The 17,710-nt window shown below is 38.7% G+C and overlaps 1 protein-coding gene across 24 annotated transcripts in view; it reads right to left on the bottom strand.

Annotated features, from left to right (window-relative positions):
• The window catches only part of Epb41l4a (erythrocyte membrane protein band 4.1 like 4A), a 773,501-nt gene that overhangs the window by 600,674 nt on the left and 155,117 nt on the right, over positions 1-17,710 (bottom strand). For 23 of the 24 annotated variants that reach the window (XR_016535219.1, XR_016535218.1, XR_016535226.1 and 20 more), the window contains exons 13-15: positions 5,019-5,109; positions 2,778-2,861; positions 1,715-1,828 (exon numbers count right to left, since the gene is read on the bottom strand). Coding sequence is in view for 5 of the 24 variants with exons in the window: in XM_090331496.1 (XP_090187622.1) it covers positions 1,715-1,828; positions 2,778-2,861; positions 5,019-5,109 (289 nt within the window). In the remaining 19 variants the exon portion in view is untranslated. The remainder of the gene's footprint in view (positions 1-1,714; positions 1,829-2,777; positions 2,862-5,018; positions 5,110-17,710) is intronic. The other variant, XM_090331497.1, reaches the window with a different exon arrangement.

Genomic DNA, 17,710 nt, shown 5'->3' with positions numbered 1-17,710 from the left:
TACTGACTCATTAATATCCTCTTCACTGTTGCAGCTGGAAGACTAAAATTTATTTTCTCCTAGATTTCCTTGTCAGCTGCATTCTGGTTAGAAGTAACTCTTGAAGGTGGGAGCAAAGGGGAAGCAATTATGCCTCTGGATAACAATGGTGTCAGCACCCAAGTATGGAGGCTCTATGGCTCTAACCACAGTGCTCTTCCTTCCAGCAGTGGCAGCAAGAGGAGAGGCTGCTCAGCATCTGTGCAGGCACTATAATGGCATACATGCAGTGGTAGCTGCAGCATAGGATAGGAAGTGCCAGCTCAAAGTAGAAGTCACTTCGGACCTCCTGTCTTCTCTTCTCTAGTTCTCTAGTCCAAAGGAAATAATCATGGCTGGATCACCACGTTATAATATTCTTTACCCTTGGTGCCTTAAATCCTTCCTACACAATTGTGCCAAATGCCTGCATAATCTCTCTGTGTTAGAGACTCCTGTGACTTCATCAAACACCAGTTGCCACAGTTTATTAACAGGACTAAATCAGATGCTAGCTAGTGAACACTTTGTACAGTGTTTGTACAGTAAACACCAAACCAATGCTATTACTTCATTATTCTGTCTAATCACTGTTGGTCCTGATCTAGTCCCCTTTTTTGGACTTTCCTAGGAAGGTGACATAGACTGTTATTAACCATCAGAGGATTTCAGTGAAGACAGATTCAAGTTGAGAAGGCTGAGGAGCAAGGATCTAGGAAATTGACCAAAGTAAAAGGTATCCAATAGGGAAGGATCCCATGAGTGGGTACAAACAAACAGGAGCACAAGAGGCTTTGTTTCCACAGAATCTTGATGGCTCTATGACACTGTGGCCTGGGTACTTGTCACTGACAAAATACTAATGTGGGGAGCCACAGTAAAATCCAATCTTGATTTATGTGGTGTAAACAGAATTTTCACTTTTCTCCTTTCTCTGTCACCTGTCATATTTCTGTACTGCAGAATCTGAAACCTCTTAGGTTAAGCATACGTGCACAAATAAAAGGACATATACTCTGACCTGCTATGTATGAGATAATAGGATTCATTTTTTGGCTCTAACAGGGGCTTCCAGCTGGACACTGATGGCTCACACATATAGTCCTAGCTACTCAAGAGGTTGAGATCTGAGAATTGTGGTTCAAAGTCAACCCATAAAAGAAGTCTCTTATCTCCAGCTAACCACCAAAATGCAAGAAAGTGAAGCTGTGACTTAAGCCTCCATATAGTAGCCTTGTATAAAAAGAAGCCCAGGGACAACACCCTGAGTTCAAGCCCCTGGACCAGCACTAAAAAAAAGTACGGGGACAGGGGAGATTGCACTCAGACCCAGCATAGAATACTTATCTTTAAATATTGTTTTCTCTCCCTGAGTAGACATATTAATGCATTTATATATTATTTATACTATATAACACGTATACTATATTGCCCATGTAAAATATATATGGCAGTCTTAAAATGTATTAAAGGACACAAAACAAATTCTTGTTGATATTTTATGGTATTATTTGAAATTTTGGCTATTGCAGATAAATGTCTCAAGATCCCTAGCTTACTCACTCTTGAAATTAATAAGCTCCAGTTTTCTCAAGGAGACAACAGAAATGGCGTTATAAGACCTTCTTCTGGTAAAAGCCTGTTTGGGGCCCAAAGCTTTCACCAAAAACTGGAACCAGAGCTGTGTTCCACTTACCGTCGCCTCATCGGCTGCACAGAGTCATTGTCACTTCCACAAGAGGGGTTTCGACGACGAGTACAGGGGAACTTTGGTGACTTAGTGCGGTCACTGGGAGAATTGTAGAGTCCACTGGAGGAAGAGAGCAACGGTTGAAAGGTCAACTTGGAAGTTTCTACAAGAACTATAACATGGGAGAAATTATCATGAACATGTCATTCGGACCTTGTAGAAAGATCATACTTCACTCTATGACTATTACTATGACATTTCAAGGGAAACATTACATGTTTAAAAAAAAAAAAACTTAGGAGGCTGAGATCCAAGGATCATAGTTTAAATCTAGCCCAGGCATGGAAGTCTGTGAGATTCTTATCTCTTTGAGCTGTGGCTCAAAGTGGTACAGAGCTAATCCTTGAGCACAAAAAGCTCAGGGAGAGCACCTAAGCCCTGAGTTCAAACTCTACGACACCACCCCCCCCAAACCCCAAAAGAAACCCATATTATTAGCCATATACAGTAGCTTCAGCCTGCAGTCCTAGCTATCTGGGAGGCAGAGAGACTGGGGGAATCATGATTCAAAGCTAGATTATGTATAAAAGTTCACAGCCAATGGCTGGGTGTGGTGGCACACATCTGTCATCCTAGCTATAGTGAAAGTAGAAAGATGGCTGAGCTCAGTGATGCAAACATTACCCCCAGCAAGATGGGGGAGCACAAGTACGAGGATCACAGTCCAGGATGGCCCAGTCATTAATTGACCTTACCTCAAAAACAGCCATGGTAAAAATGGGGTGGGTTATAGGTGTGACCCAGTCCATCTCAAGCACTGCCTACCAAGGGTCAGGCCCTGAGCTCAATCCCAGTATCATCAAAATAAACCAAACCAAACAAACAGGAAAGAAAAGAGACCCAATATTGATTTTCACCTTGGAATCCGCCCCCAGTCAGGCCAGTTTAGGACTCTGCCTTACCTCCTCCTTGCTGTTACCAGCCACACCATAGTGCAATTCCTGTGTTCAGTGAGCTGTTACCACTAACTGTTACTATTCTCCTCCCTGAAAACAATGAGTCCCTTTACCTCTGGGGGCCATTTTCTTCCCATGGGGCATGAGATTTGCTTCTTTGGGTATCAGGGCTGTTCTCATTCTTTGCTTTCTTAAAGCTTTAATAATAATAAAGAAAAAGAAATAAAGAGAACGAAAAGTAAGTTAACCATAAAATTAAAGACATTAACTCATACATTGATCTCTGTAGTAAAATTCCTTTACAAGTGTTAAGATGTATACATGTATATCATGATATACCCAGCAAGTTCCTTTGGTTCTATTCCTTGCAGTTCTATTGTTTTAAGTCAACAGACGGCAGGTCCATCAATTGTTAAAAAGCTTTCAAAACAGTTCACCTCAGGATAAGTGGAACTCGGTCAGTTCTGGGCAGGTTCAGACTACCCAAACTGACCTTTTCCTAGCTTCCGCTCCACCTTGGCTTCATTCTCCTGGATCAGAACAACTTCCAAATGCTATTTCCTGACCTAGTATCATCTTTCTGTCCCAACAATGTAAATATAACTGAGTTGTTATTTAATCCCTACAAATGGTTTTAAAAACACACAGGGGGACAAAGGAACAGACTGGGCAGGGCAGGTCACTTCTCACTTCCTCAGGAAATCGTAGCTGCAGAAAAATTACTTTTCTTATTACTTGTTCTCTGGCTTTCTGAAGTATTCTCTGTATATCTGTCCTGTATATCTGTAGTAGCACTTAATATTAGTCAACAAAGTGGAGAAAGGGAAAGCAACAATGTCATTTCACAAAGAAAGAACAAGAAAAAGAAATGAACTTGTATCCTAGCATATTAGAAATATACACACCCGCAGGAATTAACATATACTTGTAAAGTTATAGAAATATGCCTCATAGTCTTAGCAGACAATTGATATGTTTTTATATATAAAAATGTACTATTTTTATAAAAGTGAAGAAAACTTCTAAAGATTGAACTCCCAAAGCAAAAGCTCTGGAAATGGGGGAAAGTAATAAACATAATTGAGATTTAATGCAATAGTCCATAAATCAAAAGAGCAGAAAAAGGGAGACTGAGAAAAGAAACAGGAAGATGAATTGGGAGTAAATGGATGTTAAAGAATAATGAAATCCTGGTGGCACGTTAATTATATTCTCTCCCTAAGCTATATCTCCTCTGGTGTCTGTGTGGGATTTTAGAGGCCCTTCAGGTGTCAATACTATCCGCAGCAAGAAGTTACAAAGGAGATTGAATTCCTTCTGCGTATTGTATAAGGCTAAATTTCCTGGAAGATTACTGTTCTTATGTTGGATATATGACAGACATCCCCTGTACACACAGATGAAGCTTATCTCACAACTGTGAGATCCATTGGTAAATCAAACATAAAGAAGCTATGGTCCCCAAAAGATAATCTATAAAGATCTCCTAGATAAGAAAATGTAGGGGGGGGGAAACCCTAGCAAAATCACTGTGATTCTGAGATCCACGCTTCATAAAATTATCTTGTGGAGGAATTATAAACTACAGTCGTGAAAGTAGCTACAGTTCTGTTGAATGAAGGCATCATTATTTATTAACAAAAGATCCAGTAAATGATCTAAGAGGTCTTTACAGGTCACATATTTCTGATTGCTTAGACTTCTCCATGATGCCTGTGAGGCAACCTCTACAGAGAAGGGCGAGCTCATGAAAGCTGCTCATTATATGTCTATAATGCCATTTCGTGAGTATAATTGGAGGTGGGGGGGAATGACTCTCACAGTGTCTTAACTGGGAACAAAGCTGATCTTTCAGGGGAGCAATTCACGTAATCTATTAAGGGAAGGTTTTTCCATGGGTTGTGGCTGGGAAAACGGATGGAGAGGACCATGACAACTCTTCATACATTACGTACATAATCCCCTAGTTCTGAGACTCAGATGCCTCTAAATGCCATAAACTCCCTCTCTCTGGGGTCATAGTCAGTGTACCACTGTAATGAACCAAGTGCATTAAACATCAATATCACCTACTTTACTTCAGGAGTCCCTCCCAAGTTGATCCATTATGTCATGTCATTTTAAAAATCACATGGAATTTTCACTCTGCTGCTAATAACTCAGACCACACATGGCCTCTGAGTTCACCATGCACTCTTCACCAAGAGGGGTAAAGTCCTGATGGAACCCCCAGGTCAAAAGTACTTGCTGACTCTCAAAGTAGAAGGGATTCTTAACCTCACCAACAAGGAGATAGCTATATGACAGCATGCAGTTAGTTGTACATTCCTTCAGCTATATATAACTATACTGACCTTTTCACTGGTGAAGGTGTGATAATTTTCGTTGTTCCTTCATTCTCTCCATTTTCCAGATTTACAGTTATCCGGTTTATGCTGTTTGATCCTAGCAACAAAAAGGAAAAAAGAAAGGTGGAAAAGAGAAAAGAATGGCAAGAAGGAAAACACAAGCAGAATAATTAGTGCTATCATGGTTATTATTATTATTGCTAATTAGTAGTAGTAGTAGTGTTACTGTTATTAGAAGGAGTTGAGGCAAGGTCTTTCCATGTAGCTTAGGCTGACCTCTAACTTGCAATCTTCCTGCCTCAGCCTCTGAACACTTTCAATCTCTGGGATTATAGGAATATACCACTGTATCAAGACAGAAGAATTATTTGAATGTGCACTTGTAGGGATTCTGCACCACATTAACAGACCACTCAATAAATCTGTATTAAGCTCTCAACATAACAATATCTCAGGGTTTATAATCTTTTCAGACTCAAAGACCCCATATCAATTGACATTACGTTAGTCTGTTAAATTAAGATCTAAAATATTTAGCACCATATATTAGAATATGAAACACAATCAACCACCTTTTTCTTTTTTGAAACATTTCTAACTCCAATTTATTTTTTAAAAACTATTACTTTATTGTTATTATAAAGATGATGTACAGAGAAATTACAACTATATGAGTCAAGTGATGAGTACATTTCCTTTCATACAATGTCTTCCCGACCATCCTTCTCGCTCTCAGTTCCTCCCTCTCGACCCCACCAGCTTGTAACTATGTTGTGTTTCTCCCAGACCTCATTTGAGATCAAACCAAACAACAAAAAAAATCTTTTCAAATCTAAAAATATCTCAATTAATAATGTGAAGAGTAATATAGACTTGATTTGTATCATTCACATATAAAAAGTTTTCAAATGTATTTTTATGAAAACATGCCTAAAATTCTAAAGCTGAGTTTTTAAAAGCTTATTCCATCAATTTGCATACATGCTAGTTGGACCAGCAGAGGGCACCCACAGCAGACAGAATGAAGGAAATCATGATGGAAACAAAGGTAAATGCCTGCCCTGGAGGTCTAAATCTCTGTTATCAGGGCAGAGGCAGATAAACGTGTGGGAACAAGATGTGCGGGCTCTGATGAGGACTCACCACCATTGTGCATGCAATCTCACTCTACGAGGAGGGAGTTTAGATGAACAGGAGAATCAGCCACAGGGCTATGTCATGCAGTGTGTCTTCCACAGAGCTGCATCTTTAGTTATCAGTCATGGTTGGGATTTGAGTCCTGAGAAAACTCATCCATCACATTATGTGTCACGTGTTTACTATTTACTCATGTAATCCTCACAACAATCTTACAAAACAGATACTGATAGCACTCCATTTTTTTTTTTTTTTTTTTTTTTTGTGGGTCATGAGGCTTGAACTCTGGGCCTGGGCGCTGTCCCAGAGCGCTTCAGCTCAAGGCTACCACCTTACCCCTAAGCCACAGCCCCACTTCCCATTTTCCAGTGATTAACTTGGAGATAAGAGTCTCGGGGTCTTTAGCGATCCTCAGATCTCAGCCTCCTGAGTAGCTAGGTTTACAGGCGTGAACCACCGCACCTGGCATATATCATTCCATTTTTATTTTATTTTATTTTTTGCCAGTCCTGGGTCTGAGCACTGTCCTTAAACTTTTCTCAAGGCTAGAGCTCTACCACTTAAGCCTCAGCACCACCTCCAGCTTTTTTTTTTCCTATGTATGTGGTACCGAGGAATGGAACCCAGGCCTTCATGCACAGTAGGCAAGCTCTCTACCACTAGGCCAAACTCCTGGCCCCTCGGCATCCATTTTAAAAGACATTTGGAAACGAGATTGTCCCAGGGCCCCCATAGTCATGAATGATGGAACCAGCTTTGAAACAGAGCATTCTGGTTCCAGAGATTTAGCCCTTACCTACCACAGGAAGAGCTCTTTCCCTCTGCCACCTAGGCCTCACCTACAATTAGTACTAAGTCAGACAAATTAAAGGTCACCTTGGACAAAGGACCTCTTCAGAGGACAAGTGAAAGTAATGGAAAATAAAGAGAATATCCAAGCCATTGAATTAGAAGAACCCTTTCTATCCAGGGCAACCAAGACTGATACTTAAGAGGAGCATCTGACACCCCCAGAGTTGCCACATTCTCTCCAAAACAGTTTGGTCTAACCATTAGGGAAGATTAACATTTATAATTATGATTTAGTCAAAGAAAACAAATAGTGGCTTCAAATAAGTGTTGCTAAAAAACATTATTTTATGGAGTTTAACACAGATCATTTCTGGATTGTGTTCCTATTTTAGAATCCTAATCTGAAAAGGTATATCTGGAGGTACACGCAGCACTACAGGTGAGCTCATGCTGGAGTCAGTATCAAACTGAGCAACATCCCAAATCCAGGAATTACAAAGAGGTAAACTAGCCAGGCACTGATTGCTTATGCCTATAATCCTAGCTACTTAGGAAGCTGAGATGTGATTCAAAATCAGCCCAGGCAGAAAAATTCAAAAAATTCTTATCTCCAATTAACCAGCAAAAAGCCAGAAGTAGAGGTGTAATTCAAATGGTAGAGAGCCCAGCATTGGGCAGAAAAAGCCAAGTACTCAAGGCTCTGAGGTCAAGCCCCAGCACATATTCACATACTAAGGGATCACTCAGGTAAACATGATGGGGTATGACCAATAGCATACAAGCAATTCTTTTGCACTACTTCATGTCAACCAAACACAGGCAGTGTAATTATCCATGTCACCCTTTTCAGGACCACATGGCCATTAACAAGATCTCAGAATTGTACACACAGATCTGGGATGGAGCTGCCTCCCAAAAGAACCTTATAGGTATGGCTCAGGGGCAATCGCAAGAGAGATTAATTCCCTTGTGTCCCAGGCAGTCATTCAATAAATATTAATGTCTTTCATTGTCCCTAAAAAACTTTAAGTGTGGTACCGTTCTTGGCTGCTAGTACTGATTTATTGTATAAGTTAGAGACCCTCACATAACAGTGCCATCTTTCCAGGCTTGGGGGAGAGGAACACCACGGAGAGGCCAATGCTCAGTCCAGCTGACAGAGAGCTAGGTGAAAGAAACCATTGTGTTAACAAAGCCCTGTGTAACCAGCTGAAGAACAAAACCAAGTTTGCTCCAACGTTCATCTTTGTGGGCTGACAGGTCTTCTAGTAGTCTAATAACCAGTTACTTCCACCAAAGTGAAGCTGCTTGATGACTTCTTCCTAATTTCCTTCCAATCTGAGAGCCCAATATTTGGTTATTCACAAGATCCCAATCATACTTTATTGGGAATGGACAGTTGATTTTACAAAAGAATTTCAGAAGAAAAAGTCACAAGTATTCTCTCTCTCTCTCTTTTTCTCACGTGCGTGCACGCATGTGTGCACACACACACACACACACACACACACACACACAGGGGCAAGCAGCATGGCTAGATTATGAAAATAAGTTGCTTGACTATCTGGACCAATTTACAAGCATAGCATTATATAACTTACGTACACAGTATGAGATAATTACTGTCAGTAATATAACCTAATTGATAGTCAGAAATTCAAACTGTTCTTCACTATATCTGTGCATGGTCTATTTATGAGTACTGGAAAATCTGGTTAATGTGCTCCCTTACTGAATCCATAACTATGTGACCTAGAGAAAGCTGGGTTTTTAAAGCCTCACTAAGAAAATAAGACTCCTTAGGGAAAAAACTACCTAGAAGCCCTAACTTACTGGGAGCACTCATGACATATCTGTATGTCTTCATGTATTATATGCCACAAAATAGTTTAATTTTAAAGACAAGGAGAGGGAAGGCCAAGTGTTATACTAAAATAGCTGACTAGTAACAAGAAAGTTACAGGTGGATACTGCTCAAAAGATGTTTAGAGGTTAGATAAGTATTTTCTCTCCATTCCTTTTTAATTAAAACTTGTAACAGATGTACATAAAAGAATATACAAATACATAAACATCTTAAAATCAATTCTAAACACAACCATTATTTAACCATTAGTGACTTCAACAATTTACACAGTGAAAAAGATTTTCTTATACTTCACAAATCAACCTGGGATGTGAGGGGGAAGATAATTCTTTACCTTGTAGACAAAGCTCAAAAGCTATTTCTCATCTAATATGCCTAGAAACAAACATTTTCAAAATTATTTATATAGCCAAGAAAACCATTAAATTAAAAGATGCAAAAAAAGTGGCTCTAATTCTTCGTAAAATAAAGAACACATCACTGTGCTCTTCCTAGCTGCCCCTAAAGGGAGAGACCCAGTCAACCAAGATCTGTTCTTGGAATAGACATGCTTCAGCTTCTAAGACTTTTTACCCTAGAAAGAAAAACTCAGAACGATGCTATCATGTGTAACAAGCATTCAGAGTTATCTCTCAGTCAAGACCAAAAAAAAAAAAAAATCAAACACCGGACTTGGCAGAATGAGAAATACAAGGTCAGGAGGACACAAAGCCAGGTCCACCGCTTAGGGCTTTGAAGGCAGCCTCTGCCATAGCACACAGCTTTTAATCATAGCTACAGAATATCAGTGACAGTGACAAAGATCAGTCATTGACATATGGCTATTATGATTTCTGAGTAAATCTTTATGCTACTTTAGACAAAATAATGAGAATTTGCCATACCACCACTGGAGAAGAAAGCTAATCAATTCAGCAAGGCTACAATATGTCAAGAGAGCTGATTTATTTTACATATTGTGCACATCAAAAAGACAAAAGACCTTGTCACAATGTCATACCTAGAAGGGCAACTTTATATGGGAACTGGTATTTTAAAAAATGACCCAAACTAAGCCACAGCCTGTATTTCTGGACTGGTAGACACTATAACTGAGTTTGAACCCTCTATCCCAGACCATGCTCAACACCCAAGTCCAGATCTCCAGGATCTCTTTGTTCCTTTCAGTAAACTATGTTCAAATGCTTGCAACCTCTGCAGATCAAACACAACCAGGCTTTTGTATGCAAAGGCTCTGTGTACACGTGAGCACCTGCATGTTAAGTGACCCACAACTTCAGTCCAGGAACAGTGGCTGTCAGATACTGAATCAATTTCCCCAGGATCTCTTTAGCTACTTGATTTGGAAAATTCTTAAAAGCCATCCGTTAACATCAAGATTTGATGATGAATGTAAGTGCATTTTCAATTACAAAAGCACTCTACATGGAACTAGTAGGAATTATATAAAATTCATAACTCTATTTGATACCTATCAACTTAAATAAAATCTTTGATGTACTTAAGTGCCATGGATATTAATTAGTATCAGTTAATTAACAGAGTTAATTAATACCCATTAACAGGACTAGAACATGAATGGTGGCATTACAATGTGAGAATAATTTATTTTGATGTATAGAAAAAGGACACATAACAACTGAATGAGACAACTTTGTGATATATTACTGACTTCTTTGTTAAAATCCTCATATGTATTTTTTTTTTTAGTGCTAGGGATCAAATCCAGGGCCTCATACATATGTTTTGCTGCTGAGCAACATTTCCACTTAATCACATTTCTCTCTTAATCTTTTTTCTTAGAAATAGTTTTTTTTAATAATAATTAAGATATAACCACGACTAGAGATGTGCCTAGCAAGTACAAAGACCCTGAATTCAAAACCCAGCACCACTAATCAAAAATGTTTAATTTAACCTTACATATATCATCATGGACATTTTATGTCTAACATTAAATTATAAGCAAAATCAAATTTTAAAACAATTTGGAAAATAAAAGTTTTTCTACATCCAATAGCTAATTATTTAAAGATCAAATATCTGTTCACTTCAAAGAAGCTTCCAGATCCCTGTCTCTATCTTTAAAATCCCAAGAGAGCTATTTTAAGTATAATTAACTTCCTTACCATAAATACAGATTGTCGAAACAATGCTTTGCTACATGTCAACTGGAAAATCAAATAAACCATGTGGCTAACACGTTGGAAGGTAGATTATGAAGATGAGAGTGGAATGTGTGCACTAGAAAAAAATGCATCTATGCACAAAAATCCCTTTCCAAGTTGATCCACTCCCAATTTTTCTTCCTTAACCTGACAGTCTCCAGATCACTACCATCATGATCCATGGAAGTGTGAGCTGTAGATATGGAGACATTTCTTTCTCATTCTTCTGCCAGAGCTCCAGAGGTTCCACACTGAGGTGGCTACAGACACTCTGTGGGTTACAATTCCAGGTTTAAGGGTACTTGTTGAGTCTAAGAAAGCTACTGCTCACTCCCTCAGGTGCTCAGAGACTAGACTCCATCCTGTTCCTCTGAGCACCTAGGGGAGTAAGATAATACCTTCCAGGCTCACTTGCAATTTGCACCATTGTCAGAAAGATTGCAAGGGTATAAAGCAGAGGATGTTCATCCTTCCTTCAGGCTCTCTTGGGCCTACTGTCTGTGAGGTTGGCTGGAACCAGGAAGTATCCTGAGGCACTGGGATAATAAGAGAACACATTCAGAGGGTATTCTTGAGGATAACAAGAGAACATATTATATCTTACCCTGCTAATGCCTCCTCATTATCTCCTAACACCTAACAGAGCCACACAATTTATAAAGCAATTAAGCCTTCCTAGTCACCTTCTCCTAAAACCTCAGTTGGCCTGGGGCAAGAGAATCTATACCTGATCTAAAGTTGGATCTGTTTCTGTGAGTGCTAAATACTCATTGCTTCAGAAATTTTAATTTGCTGCAACTGTAATAGTATATAAGGTTAATACAAATAAGCTTTTTTTTTTTCTCCCCCAGTCCTGGGCTTGGGCTCAGGGCCTGGGCACTGGCCTTGGACTTTCTCAAGTGGCTCTACCATTTGAGCCTCAGCATCACTTCTAGCTTTTTTCTATGTATGTGGTACTGAGGAATGGAACCCGGGTCTTCGTGCATGCTAGGCAAGCACTCTACCACTAGGCCAGACTCCCAGCCCACAAATAAGCTTTTGAAAGGCGTATTTAAAGGCTTATTTTACTTTGTGTCTATGTTAATGTGCATTTGAGGAAGATGGGCTTTAATTCAGTGGGCTTGAATTTTCAAGCAAGTAATCAATTCATAAGAGTTTTGAAAAACTATAAAAAGTAACATTTTTCATCAAATGTAAACACTACCAAAGAATGTAATCTGTAATACACAGGAGATATGTACATTTTATCTTATTTTATTTTATTTGCCAGTCCTGGGCTTGAGCTCAGGGCCCAAGCACTGTTCTTGGACTTTCTCAAGGTTAGAGCTCTACCACTTGAGCCTCAGCACCACTTCAGGCTTTTTTTCTACATATGTGGTACCAAAGAATCGAACTTGGGTCTTTGTGAATGCTAGGCAAACACTTTACCACTAGGCCAAATTCCAGGCCCCAGACATGTACATTTTAAAATAGAACTGTTCCATAACTATTAAAGATGTCCAATATAATAATTAAATACATGGAATGATAGATTAACAAATTAATTACTTTCTCCTTTATATTTGCATGTCAGTTCCACATTCCTTGGAAAAATTTATCCCTAGTATAATTTATGCTTGGAAGTTAAAAAATTTACTTAAAATTTGCAAAAACTGAAATAGCATTGTTGTAAATTTGTGATATTTCAATATAGGTATTATATAATATTTAATCAGATTAAACATATCTATGTCATTATTCAGTTTCTTATAAAATTTTCAAAATTCTCTCTTGCAGCTTCCTAAAATGTACAATACCATACTGTTATCTACAGTCATCCCCCTGTACAACATGCCAGAACTTACAATTTCTAATATTACTGACCAACCTTGTCCCAGCCCTCCCTTACTCTCTGCTTTCCTATAGGTCCTGTAACCACCACACTATTCTCATCTTCAAGAAAATCAGTGTTTTTAAACTCTGGGAATGAGATCATGTGCAACTGTCTATATCTACTTAATAATCTCCAGTTCCATCTCTATTGTTGTAAATGACAGGATTTTATCGTAGTTTATGGACAAATAAGTATTTCATTAGGTATATGTGACATGTTTTCTTTATCCATTCATCAGCTGGTGATAAACACTGTTCCCATTATTGAGAATAATTCAGCAAAGAACATGGATATGCAGATGTAGCTCTGTTACACTGCTTTCCTTTCCTTTGGATATAAACCCAGAAGAAGACTAAATTATATGGCAGCTTTATGTTTAATTTATGTACTGTTTTCCTTAATGACAGTACTAATTTACATTCCCACAAATAGTGCCAAGAGTTCTATTTTCCACACACATATGTTCCCAACAAGAACTTGTTATCTTGAGTGGTTTTTTGTTGTTCTTTGTTTGATTTTTTTTTTAGTAGCACTCAAGTTTGAACTCAAGGTCTACTCAAAGGCTCAATCACTTGAGCTAGGCTTCCAATCCTTTTGCTTTTGTCTGTCAGATAAGATATTATACTTTTGCCCAAAGCAGCCTTGGCCTTCTATCCTCTTCACAAAAACTTTTCATTTGCTGTGGTCCCACTTACTGATTTTTCCTATTATTTCCTGTGCTGTTAGTCTTATTTAAAAAAATGGCCCATTCCACTCATTTTGCTTACATTTTCTTCTAGTACTTTCGTTATTTTCTATTTATGCCTTTACTACAATTTAAATTGTTTTTATAAGTGAGAAATAGATAGGGGTCTAATTTCATTTTTCTGTATACAGCTATCCAATTTTCCCAGCACTATTTGCCAAAAAGATTGTCATTTCTCCAGTATGTGTTCATAGCACCCTTGTGAAAAATCAGCTTATGGTAAATGCATTGGTTTAGTTCTAGGCTCTATTCTGTTCCATTGGTCTAGGGGTCTGTTTTTATACAAATAGCATGCTGGGAGTTGCTTTGTTTAGTTTTTTTCCTTCTTTCCTTCATTCCTTTCTCTCTCCCTCCCTTCCTTTTCTTCCTTCCCCCTTTCAGTGCTGGGAACTGGACCCAGAGCCGTAAGGATGCTGCATTACAGCATGTTTTGAAGTCAGCTATGTTCCTTTTGCTCAAGATGGGTTTGGTTATGGGGAGAGGGAAGTTAGAGGGCTATAGTTGTATATGAATTTTAAGATTTTTTTCCCTTATTTTCATTTAGAAAAATCATTGATATTTTACTAAGAATATTTTGCATTAAAACTACCAACATCTCTTTAGATTTGAGTGGTATATTTTAATAGCATTGATTCTTCCAATGCATGAACCTAGATGTTTTCCTTTTCTTATCTTCAATTTACTTCTTTATTGGTCTCTAATTTTTATTGTAGAGGTATTTCATCCTTTTGGCGAAATCAATTTCTGGTTAATTTTTTTTTTTGCTACTGTAAATGAGACTGCTTTTTTCATTTCTAATTAGATAATTCACTACTGGTACACAGAAACTACTTTTTACATGGTGATTTTACATCCTACAAGATTTCTGAGTTCACTTATTAGTTTTAATGGCCCTTATAGTATATTCTTTAAAGCGTTCTATATATAAAGTAATGTCATCAGCAAACAATAAATTTTTAACTTTTTTTCCAACTTGGATCCCTTTATTTATTCTCTTGACTGATTTCTCTGGCTAAAACTTCCAGTATTCGTTTAGATAAAAAATGGTGAAAGTGAGAAAATTTGTCTTATTCCAGATCTTAAAGTATCCAGTATAATGTCAGTGGTTGGTTTATTATAAATGACCTGCATTATGTTGAGATACATTCCACTACATCTTAGTTGTTCAAAGCTTTCATCATGAAGTGATGTTGAAAAGGTATAAATAACTTCTCTGCATGATGGTGACATAGTTTTTTTATTCATTTCAAAGATACCCAGGTATCATGCTCATCGATATTCATATATGGAACCATCTATAGGATGAATCCACTTTATCACTGTAAATAATATATGTTATATGTAATATACAATACATTATACTGTATATTATGGTAATGTATTACATTATATAATAAATATTATTCACAATGATAAAGTAGATTCATATATATGGGACCACAGCAAATGAAAGCCTCCAATATCTCCCACTCCACCTGATTAGGTTCAAGACATAAAACTCCAAAATACGTTTCTTCTTTTTCATTTCACCCAAAAGCAGAAGAAACCCAAAGATCTCTCCGCCTCTCCCCTCCCTTCTCACTACTCCACACAGTTCTTCCTATGAAACAAGTCATAAATCCTAGCAGAGTTGCTCTCTGACCTTCTTTCGCCTTCCTACCCTGAAGATCCAAGTTTGTTACGATGCCATCATGCCCTCTGTCCACTACTGCATGACTACTCCAAAACATATAGTCATCCCTGTTTCTTTGGGTCCTCATTTATGATAACACTCCTATTAAACAAATCTGAATGCTTCCACTGATCTTTGTTATACAGGCCCAGCATGAACACAGGGATGAGCAGAGGGGAAACATTAATATTCTCCTCTATATACTCCACCTTGGGATTTGCAGATTCCTGCTTGAAATCTACTGGCCTCACCCTTCTGCCCTTCAAAACCAGTCTCACCTTCACTACAAATTGCCTAGAACCCTAGAGCCCTATTGTAGCCCCACTCCATCACCCTTGCCTGTCTTGCCTGCACTGAATTCCACCTTCAACTTCTCTGGTCTTGCAAAGTGCTTCAGTATACAATGCCAACAATCACGCATGCCTAGAATTGCTTCTCAGCTGTGTCAATTGATCTGTGATTTGGGACAAGTTTTTAAACTGCTTTGGGCCTCAGTTCTCTCATCTGGAAAATGAGGACATCTCCAACTATTTCTATAGTGAACATGAGGATTTAAACAGACGATTTATTGAGAAGTCTTAGCATTCAATAAAGGCTAATAAGTCTGTGTTATCTTTATATTACTAAGCTCCTGTAGATTACAGGTTGAGTTCCATTCAATTTTTTGTGTTCCATAAAATAGTCTTTACCCAAAGAGATGCCCAATAAATTCTTGCTGAAAAAGAAGAAAGGAGAAAGGCATCATTACAGTAATTCACTAAAGCTACGACTTTAGTTTGAACACATAATAGGCCTTTAGTTTTCCTTGCTTTTCTAATTTCAGGAGCTATGCTTGGAATGTTAAACATCCTCCAGAAGAGCAGACATATTAACTTTTCAGAGAAAATTCTAACATGACTTACCACATATTAATAAATCTTTTACAGAGTAAAAGTATCAGTTTCCAGTCAGAAAAGGATGTCAACAAAGGACAGAGCTACAAATGGGCACGTGCACCTGACTCAATGTTCTGCCTAGCAACTGTCACTCTTAGTGCCATTCTCCACTGTGTTTGGTAAAATGTCCCAGAAACTAACATTTTTCCTTTTACTAATGGGTTGGTAAGAACAAGTTACCTGGATTCTTAAAAAAATTACCTGCTGAAGCTGGGGGCTCATTCCTGTAATCCAGACTAGGATTTAAGGACATGAGGTCTCCAGCGTCTCTTCTCAAAGATGTGTGGTCTCTCAGTGATTTGACTCCCTTTCTGTGTTTCTGCAAACCAGCTCCTCTGTTTTGGGGTGCACCTGTACCAGGTACCTAGCATGTAACAGTAACCCTAAATTCTTGGCTCTGCACTGCTGAGTGATTCATCTACTTTATTCCAATTCAGCTTTTCTGAAGAAGGAATCTGACTGCAGAGTTCACCAGACACCTTGTTCTTACCCCAGGGGAGACACTAGTTACAGAGGGTGGTCCCTTCTCCCTGCTGGACTTGCTGTCCCAAGATGTGCACAGCATAGCATTCCAAGTGCCAAGCAGGTACCACACCTCAGCAGTGAATGTATTCTCCCTGGCCTCACCTTCCCTTCCCATACCCACACCTACCAAAATAAGCTGAGCTCTGGGAACCTAAAACACTTCCCTTATTGACTCCAAAAAGTAAGACAAGCAGAGGCATAGAACTCCATCCTAGTTTCCTCAAAGTTCAAACAAAATGCTGGCATAGAAACCACACTGTCTGATAATAAAACAAAGGTGTGGAATCTCAGATGTCATCTGCCCAAGAATATCTCCCAAGTAAAATTTCAAACAGCTGCAAGACACACTTTCCAAAATGTGCCTGAGAAAAAGGAAGGGAAGGAGGGAGGCAGGAAAATAGAAGCTTCTGCTTAACTGGTTAATAATATCAAGGCACGGCATCAAACATTACAATAGCAAGCCAGACATGAGTGGCTAATGCCTGTAGCCTTAGCTACTCAGGAGGCTGAGGCTAACCCTGGCAGAAGAGTCCATTGAGCTACCTCTCCAATCCACCAGCCAAAAGCTGGGCTGGAAGCATGGCTCACTCAAGTGGGAGAGAACCAGCTGATCATGCAACCTGAGGAGATAAAAGGCCCTCTACTGAAAAAAATATCCAAGTAGTAAATAACTGCTAACCAAGGTAAAGCCAAGTCCCACTACTGTCTTCTATGAGTACAAGCAGTTAATACACTACAGTGATTTACACAGGAGTCAACAACAAGACAAAGCTATACAAACCTTTCCAGATGGAAATGTCTCTTTGGTTTTTACCCATTAAGACAAGAGTAATTTTTATTTTGCCAGTCCTGGGGTTTGAACTCAGGGCCCGAGTACTGTCCTTGGGCTTTCCTCAAGGTTAGCGCTCTACCACTTGAGCCATAACACCACTTCCAAATTTTTCTGTGTGTATGTGGCACCATAGAATCAAACCCAGGGCTTCA

The sequence above is a fragment of the Megascapheus bottae genome, chromosome 4 (genome assembly GCF_031878675.1).
Source record: "Megascapheus bottae isolate mThoBot1 chromosome 4, mThoBot2.hap1, whole genome shotgun sequence".
Taxonomy (NCBI): Eukaryota; Metazoa; Chordata; class Mammalia; order Rodentia; family Geomyidae; genus Megascapheus; species Megascapheus bottae.
This window is presented reverse-complemented; position numbering and strand designations above follow the sequence as displayed.